Source organism: Hydractinia symbiolongicarpus, chromosome 3, assembly GCF_029227915.1.
Source record: "Hydractinia symbiolongicarpus strain clone_291-10 chromosome 3, HSymV2.1, whole genome shotgun sequence".
In the NCBI taxonomy this organism is placed as follows: domain Eukaryota; kingdom Metazoa; phylum Cnidaria; class Hydrozoa; order Anthoathecata; family Hydractiniidae; genus Hydractinia; species Hydractinia symbiolongicarpus.
This window is the reverse complement of record NC_079877.1, coordinates 13,188,739-13,198,694: the sequence shown is the minus strand read 5'-3', so window position 1 is coordinate 13,198,694 and position 9,956 is coordinate 13,188,739. Positions and strand designations below refer to the sequence as shown.

General features: G+C 34.5%; 1 protein-coding gene across 1 annotated transcript; it reads left to right on the top strand.

Moving 5' to 3' along the window:
• Window positions 1-689: 689 nt before the first annotated feature.
• On the top strand, window positions 690-4,474 carry LOC130636847 (tigger transposable element-derived protein 4-like). The gene is made up of 7 exons (XM_057446697.1): window positions 690-707; window positions 1,011-1,096; window positions 1,460-2,008; window positions 2,697-3,724; window positions 4,114-4,164; window positions 4,291-4,377; window positions 4,428-4,474. The coding sequence occupies exons 1-7, from the start codon at window positions 690-692 to the stop codon at window positions 4,472-4,474; spliced, it is 1,866 nt and encodes a 621-aa protein (XP_057302680.1).
• Window positions 4,475-9,956: the final 5,482 nt, after the last annotated feature.

Genomic DNA, 9,956 nt, shown 5'->3' with positions numbered 1-9,956 from the left:
AAACTTCAAAGTTGCGGCTAGTTTGACTTTAACACGAATTGGGTCTCGTTAATGCGTTGTCCACAACTATGAGATTAAAAGTTATAACGTGCTGCATAAATTTTTAGCCAATCAGAGCGTCAGATTTCCAGTATAAACAAGTTAAAGATAGCTATCAGTTATTAATATTTATATATGACATATCCCTGTAGTGCTCTAGATAACATGTTTGGTAAATTACAGAACAATCTCAAAGGTAATGTTTTATAGACTCTGTCAAAGAAATTTGTAAAACATCTAACTATCCACTTTGCAAAAGTCACAGACAGACAGGCAGACATCTTTCATTGTTTTTTTATTGCATCATTTTCCTCACAGGTGACTTCAAAATTGATCTTCTAATATTAATCTACAAAAAATTACCAAAAAAAAAATGTGTATTGACGGGTCCTAGTGTTGATGTCATCCAAATTCAAGTGACGATTCCCTTTGCCTAAGTGTATTCTTCTGCGGGACTTATCGGCTAGTACTATATATAGTATAGACTAGAGGTTAGGCTGTTGAAAAATCTACAGGTTTGCCGGCCCTTGGATTTTTACCCCTTGAACGTATGTCCCTCGTTTGGTTGTTCGTGCATCTTTGTCTGCCTGTTAGGACAAAGTAATAAAATTACTTAGTGGGAGTCTAATATACAGCTGTTGTGTAACATTATGAACAGACGACAAAAGGTAGTGAGATTATTTTTCTAGCTATTGTGTTCTTTTCTTTAAGTTTAGTGTAATTTTTTCTATTAATAGATTCTCTTGGTCCTGGTGGTCTACTGATATATGGCTCAGCTTAAAGATCAGCTCATTTGTAAAATTTTTAAATGACTTCCACATTTAGAGAACAGTCCAAATAAATTTTTTCCCTAAAGTAGAAATTGGAAAACATTTTGAACAATTTTTTTAAAAAAATGTTTTTTCATTGATTTCAACCAGAAACGATCCATTTTTGATGTCACAATATTCCATGGTTATGATTTTGTTTAGAAGACACAAGTGTTTCAGTTTCTTTGGATCAACCAAGTGGATGCCAATGTTCTGGATATAAATGCAAGTGTTGTGTCACGTTTAATGTGAAAATAATGGATTCAAAGAAAACTGGTAATTTTTTTTATTAACCGATACCAATATTAAGTTATAATGTTCCATCTTCCCAACCTGATTTCTCAACCTTCTCTCAAGGAAATGGCTTTTAAAAAAATAGTTAATACAGTAGAGTCTCCATAACTCGAACCTCTATAACTCGAATCTCTCCTTAACTCAAACAAATTCGTTGGCACCGTGAAAATTTCCTAATAAACTCTTATAAAAAAACCTCTACAACTCGAACCTCCATAACTCGAATCTTCCCTTAACTCGAACAAATTTTTTTGTCCCTTGGAGACTTTTCTCTCCATAACTCGAATTTTCTGACATCATAATCAAAATTCGAACAGTTTTCCTGATAAATTGGGTCTAAAAATCTTGTTAATACGTGTTTTGCAGGCCTTATTATTAATTCGAATGATTAATGATGCGTCATCCAAACCTTTCGAACGTCTTTTTCGAACGTTTTCGAGAAAATCTAAAGAATTTCAAAAGAAAGACACTCTCATAACAATGTCGTCTGTGGCAGGATCAAAGCGTCGAATTGACAATAAGTCGTACAAAATCAAGTACAAAGCTCTTAAAGCGTTGGAAAAGGGTACTGCGCCAAAGGATGTGGCAAAAGAGTTCAAAATTCCTCCAAGCACCCTGTCAACTTGGAAAAAAAATAAAGAAAAGATTTACAAGCAGTTTAACAACGGGCAAACATCGAAGAGATCAAAGCCAGAAAAATTCGAAGATGTGAACAAAGCTGTTCATAAATGGTTACTTATGATGAGGAGTGAGAATATCCCAATCAGTGGCCCGATGCTGAAAGAGAAAGCTCTTGAGTTTGCCGAAGCGTTGGGTGTCGAGTCATTTCAAGCTTCTCAGGGGTGGATGGCTAAATGGAAAACCAGGTTAGTTGACAAAGATTTTGTTTGTTTATCTTCGTGAAGATAAAATCTAAAAAAATGTTACAATAGCTTTGGTAGTTGTTTTTTCAAAATATCAATAGACTCTCTTTCAGAGAGGAAGGATAATTTGCATGGGACTTTCATCCCTAATCCATCACCAGCATTCAATGACTTTCCAGTAATTGTTATTTTGCAAACATTGAAGCTGTCATTCTTCAGAAAGTAAAATATGACTTTTGCAAAGCGTCCTGACTTTCCTAGTGGTAGATGTCCAATGATTTCTCCATCATTTTTCTTGACTGCAACTGCATATTTATCCATTTTATTTGTTGGTTCCATGAAACCATAATATTCATCTCCAACAGAGGGTGTCCAATTACTTTTATAAACATGATACCCCATGACAAAAGCGTCGATTTCGTACGTAATAAGTTTAATGATAGGAAGTTCTATACAACAAATAATGTCTGTTAATCTTTTGACTTGTTGGACTTTCATGGCTTCCATGCTTTTTTTCACTCGTCAAAACTTCGAAACTTGGTAAAAATCGAATCTTTTTCTATTCGAATTCTCTCACAAATCAAAACATGGTAACAATCGAATGTTTTCTATTCGAATCATGGCCATGGCATTCTAAATTTAGAATTCCATGATTCGAATCAAACAAAATGTAAAGCTCCATCTACACTAGTCACAACTACAGAGATCAATGCCTTCCCAATAAACCTTTGCATATGAAAGGTGATAAGTGTTCTGGAGGAAAACACAGCAAAGTTAGACTTACTGGTTTAGCTGCTGGTAATGCCTTGGGGAAACGATTGCCAATGTTTGTAATCGGCAAGTCCGCCAACCCTCGTTGCTTTAAAGGTGTCAAAACACTACCCTGTCGATACCGTTCGCAAAAGAAGAGTTGGATGTCTGGAGAGCTGTTCGAAGAGTGGGTACGCGAGCTTGATCGAAAATTCTCTGTCTCTAAGCGAAAAATTGCTTTGATTATTGACAATTGTACCGCACATCCTCATGTTGAAAACCTGGAATGGGTAGAATTGATCTTTCTTCCTCCAAATACCACGTCCCAAACCCAACCTATGGACCAAGGAATTATCCGCGCCCTGAAAGCAAAATATCGATCGCTAGCAGTGCGGAAATTGATAAAAGCCTTGGACGAGGAAAAATCGACTCCGAAGTTCTCGATTCTTGCAGCTATGTACATGCTAAGGAAAGCATGGGATGATGTTTCCAACAAAACATTCACCAATTGCTTTCGAAAATCAGGAATTTCCCAAAAGGATGCAGAAAGAGCGATCAACGAAGATGACGACCCTTTTAAAAGTTTAACCAGCGAAGTAGAAGAAGACCCAATTCCAACCCTCGATGCTGAACTCTCTTACATAAAACGAAGGTTTCCTGACCACATTGATCCTGACTTATCAACTGAAGATTTCATTGATTTTGACATTGAAGTCAGTACATCCCATGGGCGTCTGAAGACTGCTGACATCATTGCTGAGATCACTGGGACTCAATACGAAGAATTAGAAGAGGTCGACGAAGAAGACAAGGAGGAAGAAGATAAGATCACAAGACCGACGGCCGAGCAAGTGCGTACAGCTATCAACGTCCTCGAAGACTTGAGTATTTTTTCACATTTTGGAGAAGAAATGATAGCTTCTCTGAGGGACTTGAATCGTAATATCGCCAAAGATTTTGATATGAGTTGTAAGCAAACAGTTATAACCGACTTCTTTTCTAAATAAACATTAAAAAATTCATTAAAAGTGTATTGTTTTGACTTTCATTAACCTAATAGCCCCCTTAAAGTTAGACTTAAGATTAAATATAACGTTTTTATCCAGCTGGTTCACGTAAAGGGAGGATATTGCGCTAAAAGTTGAAAACCTCTACAACTCGAATGTCTCCATAACTCGAACGATTTCCTTTTCCCCGTGGCTGTTCGAGTTATGGAGACTCTACTGTAGTAGCAATAATTTTTGGTGAAAATTTAATTTATTTAATTTAATGCGCAGCAAAAAAGGAATAACAATAATAAATATAATAATATATACAATAATATAATAATAACTATTCTTATTCCCATAGCTCTTTAGCTTTAACGAGAATGAATAATAACACAACATTCTACGACGTGGTAAAGAGTTGTAATTTATCATAGATGGATAGATAGATAGATTTTTCATCTATATTATAACACCACACACTCAAAAATTTTTCAAAAAAACAACAATAACTGAAAATTAGCAAAAGTAATTGTTTTTTTCTTTTAGTTCTAGTTTGCGTGGTTGCAGAGTATTTACCAGAAGAAATTGTGAGTTTTTATTATTCACAATTAAAAACATTTAGAGATGTCAAACGTTTTTATATGTTTTGTACCAATAGTATTTACAACTTTTATCATTTTTAGGGCATCAAATTTTATCTGGAATGGAACGGCCAGTCTTTGATTCATAAGATAGTTTCCTGTAAGTCCTTTTGTAGGTCAGATTGAAAAACGTGCTGGTCCTTTTAAGAAACAGCAAAATTTTTCTAACTACATAAAACGCCTGCATCAAAAGGACAGGTTTGTCATGCAAAACCTTGAATACCTTGAAATCCGACTAAGTGTCCTTGAAAACTTTGAATCTTGATGATTCTCTAGAGAAGAATCCTAAAACCATAAAATATAAATACTAGAAAATATTTCCCTCTAGTTATAGAATTTTGTGTTTGCACGGTTTTAAAATGCATAATTAATTACCCATTGGTTTAAATGTTCAGTATCGCCATTTTTTGTATTTTTAATATTACTTTTTGTGTACCTCATTATTTTCTTTGTGTTTGGTGGCTAAAAGTTTGCAAAGTTTGTAGTACAAAACGTTAAAAAATTCTCAGAATGGCTAAAAAGACGTTGGAAGCCTTAAAGTTGTTAAAAAAATGGCAATTTTCTATTTCCATCATCTTCTTTATAGTGAAAAATCCTCCGCCGTTATGCCGTAACATCCCATATGTTAACGCAAGGTTGTGTTTTCATATTAACATTGTCACCTGGTCTGTAGTAGTACGCGCTTGTGTGACAGTTAAACTTATTGAAGAAGATATTGAGGTTGGCTGTGTTCATTTCGATAGGCAAGGTTTTAAGCTTACATCAGTCGTGGTGGATATGTTGAATTGGTTTTGGGATAATCGAAAAAGACTGGTATAATCCTTAACACAATAGATGTTAAAAAACCATTTTATTTTTTTTTTATAAAATAAGCAGAAGCTTTTCAGACTACGTCCGTCTTCAGTACAATGATATTTAAGTTGGCTTGTATATTTATTGTATAATTGCTTGTATATTTACAACAATATGTTTTTTGTTTTTTATATGCAGTCTCCCTGTAGTGCTCTAGATAACACGTGTGGTAAATTACAGAACAATCTCAAAGGTAATGTTTTATAGACTCTGTCAAAGAAAATTGTAAAACATCTAACTATCCACTTTGCAAAAGTCACAGACAGACAGACAGACAGACAGACAGACAGACAGACAGACAGACAGACAGACAGACAGACAGACAGACAGACAGACAGACAGACAGACAGACAGACAGACAGACAGACAGACAGACAGACAGACAGACAGACAGACAGACAGACAGACAGACAGACAGACAGACAGACAGACAGACAGACAGACAGACAGACAGACAGACAGACAGACAGACAGACAGACAGACAGACAGACAGACAGACAGACAGACAGACAGACAGACAGACAGACAGACAGACAGACAGACAGACAGACAGACAGACAGACAGACAGACAGACAGACAGACAGACAGACAGACAGACAGACAGACAGACAGACAGACAGACAGACAGACAGACAGACAGACAGACAGACAGACAGACAGACAGACAGACAGACAGACAGACAGACAGACAGACAGACAGACAGACAGACAGACAGACAGACAGACAGACAGACAGACAGACAGACAGACAGACAGACAGACAGACAGACAGACAGACAGACAGACAGACAGACAGACAGACAGACAGACAGACAGACAGACAGACAGACAGACAGACAGACAGACAGACAGACAGACAGACAGACAGACAGACAGACAGACAGACAGACAGACAGACAGACAGACAGACAGACAGACAGACAGACAGACAGACAGACAGACAGACAGACAGACAGACAGACAGACAGACAGACAGACAGACAGTTTTCATTGTTTTTTTATTGCATCATTTTCCTCACAGGTGACTTCAATATTGATCTTCTAATATTAATCTACAAAAAATTACCAAAAAAAAAATGTGTATTGACGGGTCCTTGTGTTGATGTCATCCAAATTCAAGTGACGATTCCCTTTGCCTAAGTGTATTCTTCTGCGGGACTTATCGGCTAGCACTATATATAGTATAGACTAGAGGTTAGGCTGTTGAAAAATCTACAGGTTTGCCGGCCCTTGGATTTTTACCCCTTGAACGTTGTCCCTCGTTTGGTTGTTCGTGCATCTTTGTCTGCCTGTTAGCACAAAGTAATAAAATTACTTAGTGGGAGTCTAATATACAGCTGTTGTGTAACATTATGAACAGACGACAAAAGGTAGTGAGATTTTTTTTCTAGCTATTGTGTTCTTTTCTTTAAGTTTAGTGTAATTTTTTTCTATTAATAGATTTTCTTGTTCCTGGTGGTCTACTGATATATGGCTCAGCTTAAAGATCAGCTCATTTGTAAAATTTTTAAATGACTTCCACATTTAGAGAACAGTCCAAATAAATTTTTTCCCTAAAGTAGAAATTGGAAAACATTTTGAACAATTTTTTTAAAAAAATGTTTTTTCATTGATTTCAACCAGAAACGATCCATTTTTGATGTCACAATATTCCATGGTTATGATTTTGTTTAGAAGACACAAGTGTTTCAGTTTCTTTGGATCAACCAAGTGGATGCCAATGTTCTGGATATAAATGCAAGTGTTGTGTCACGTTTAATGTGAAAATAATGGATTCAAAGAAAACTGGTAATTTTTTTTATTAACCGATACCAATATTAAGTTATAATGTTCCATCTTCCCAACCTGATTTCTCAACCTTCTCGCAAGGAAATGGCTTTTAAAAAAATAGTTAATAGTAGCAATAATTTTTGGTGAAAATTTAATTTATTTAATTTAATGCGCAGCAAAAAAGGAATAACAATAATAAATATAATAATATATACAATAATATAATAATAACTATTCTTATTCCCATAGCTCTTTAGCTTTAACGAGAATGAATAATAACACAACATTCTACGACGTGGTAAAGAGTTGTAATTTATCATAGATGGATAGATAGATAGATTTTTCATCTATATTATAACACCACACACTCAAAAATTTTTCAAAAAAACAACAATAACTGAAAATTAGCAAAAGTAATTGTTTTTTTCTTTTAGTTCTAGCTTGCGTGGTTGCAGAGTATTTACCAGAAGAAATTGTGAGTTTTTATTTACAGTTAAAAACATTTAGAAATGTCAAACGTTTTTATATGTTTTGTACCAATAGTATTTACAACTTTTATTATTTTTAGGGCATCAAATTTTATCTGGAATGGAACGGCCAGTCTTTGATTCATAAGATAGTTTCCTGTAAGTCCTTTTGTAGGTCAGATTGAAAAACGTGCTGGTCCTTTTAAGAAACAGCAAAATTTTTCTAACTACATAAAACGCCTGCATCAAAAGGACAGGTTTGTCATGCAAAACCTTGAATACCTTGAAATCCGACTAAGTGTCCTTGAAAACTTTGAATCTTGATGATTCTCTAGAGAAGAATCCTAAAACCATAAAATATAAAGACTAGATAATATTTCCCTCTAGTTATAGAATTTTGTGTTTGCACGGTTTTAAAATGCATAATTAATTACCCATTGGTTTAAATGTTCAGTATCGCCATTTTTGGTAATTTTAATATTACTTTTTGTGTACCTCAGTATTTTCTTTGTGTTTGGTGGCTGAAAGTTTGCAAAGTTTGTAGTACGAAACGGTAAAAAACTCTCAGAATGGTTAAAAAGACGTTGGAAACCTTAAAGTTGTTAAAGAAATGGCAATTTACTATTTCCATCATCTTCTTTTTAGTGAAAAATCCTCCGCCGTTATGCATTAACATCCCATATATTAAGGATGACGCAAGGTTGTGTTTTCATATTAACATTGTCACCTGGCCTGTAGTAGTACGCGCTTGTGTGACAGTTAAACTTTTTGAAGAAGATATTGAGGTTGGCTGTGTTCATTTCGATAGGCAAGGTTTTAAGTTTACATCAGTCGTGGTGGATATATTGAATTGGTTTAATCAAAAAAGACTGGTATAATCCTTAACACAATAGATGTTAAAAAACCATTTTATTTTTTTATATAAAATAAGCAGAAGCTTTTCAGACTACGTCCGTCTTCAGTACAATGATATTCAAGTTGGTAAAGTACATACACACACACTTTCCTTTTTATAAGGAAGCTAACCCAATTTATTTGTGTTTTTTTCCTTTAATATAAATAATTTAGTGCATGAAACAAAAGGCGTATCATTCAAATTACTCCAAATAAAGAAAGTTTTGATAAGTACAAATAAAGAAGACTTGCTCGATTTTGTGATTTTTGGCTTAAAGTTTATTTCCTTACTACAATATATTAAAAAAGGCTATTCGTTCGACTTAATTGTCGACGGATCTTTCCCATTTTTCTTCTAACCAAATGGATGTTTCCACGGGCTGAAATTTCTTTTAAGCAGCAAAAAATTTATGTACCTTAAAGTCCCTGTCATCATTGTTTTTAAGGGTTTCGTGTTATATTTGTTAACTAACTTCTTTTGAATCGATTTAAAATCATGTTTTTTATTATTGATTGCACTTTATGATATTTTTACAGGCTTTGTTAGGACCACGTTAAACCTGCGAAAATTTTAAAGAGCTATTCGTTAATTTTTTGACTGTAAGTTTATTTTGACTTGCAAAAATATTTTTTTAATATATTTTCTGTTTTTTCATGTGTTTCCTTTAGTAGAACTATGTGCACATGTCACCTTGTATCTGTTTTTGGTATTGTTTTATAAAAAAAATTTTTTACAACTTGTAGTATTTTAATATTCCTTGGGACATCTTCCAATCTATTTAAAACTACATAGGTGAATATTTATCATTGCACATCCGTATTTCATTCTCAACAGAGAATGTTTCACCCTAATCAGACCTGTGATCATGACGGGCGAGTATAATGCGTGTAAGTCATATAGTAGTTCTTCTACAATATTTAAAACTACTATAGGATTTTCTCAGTTTCAAATAATGACCTCAATCTGAATAAATAGGCTGCACAAATATTTCTCTTAAGAAAAGGGTTTATAAACAACTATTTTTTTTTGCTTCTACTAATATAAAGGTTTTTTCTAAAGGTCTTTCTCAGCCCATTTCTTCCTACGGAAAAGTTATCGAGGCTATAAACTATTATCGACGAGTGCAGATGGATAACTTCTGATTGACATATAAAGTCGTAATATACTTTTATGCGAAGAAACAGATTGAAAAAAAGGACCTCACTTCACCTAGCGCCAGCATCTTTTGCCAGCCACGCAATTGTTAAAGCCAAAAAATGCTTACCGCGAAAAATGTAAACATTGAAAAAGGTCTATTAATCATAATTAAGGTAGTGTTTCACGCAAAACCTTTTTTTAAAAAAATTGCTTGGAGGATCATTTAACCGATCATTGATCTTCATGATTTGTTTTATAGTTAGAACTCCATAAAATTGTTCCAGTTAAAAAATTAAAAGGTTTTCCAACAATCTCTTTACTAAAGAAAAACGACCTCCCAGAGGTTTTTGCCTTAGCCGACAAGAAAGCGCTAGTGGCTTTGACAACAGGAAATAAACCCTGGGGACGAGAGGATGACCGGTGCTACGCGAGACGGTCCTAGTTTTTG

Excerpts from the sequence above, each read along its gene's own strand:
- LOC130636847 (XM_057446697.1), top strand. Across the intron at positions 3,725-4,113 it reads CAAAGATTTTGATATGAGTT|CTTTAACGAGAATGAATAAT; the intron begins GTAAGCAAACAG and ends ATAGCTCTTTAG. Across the intron at positions 4,165-4,290 it reads CTACGACGTGGTAAAGAGTT|TTCTAGTTTGCGTGGTTGCA; the intron begins GTAATTTATCAT and ends TTTTTCTTTTAG.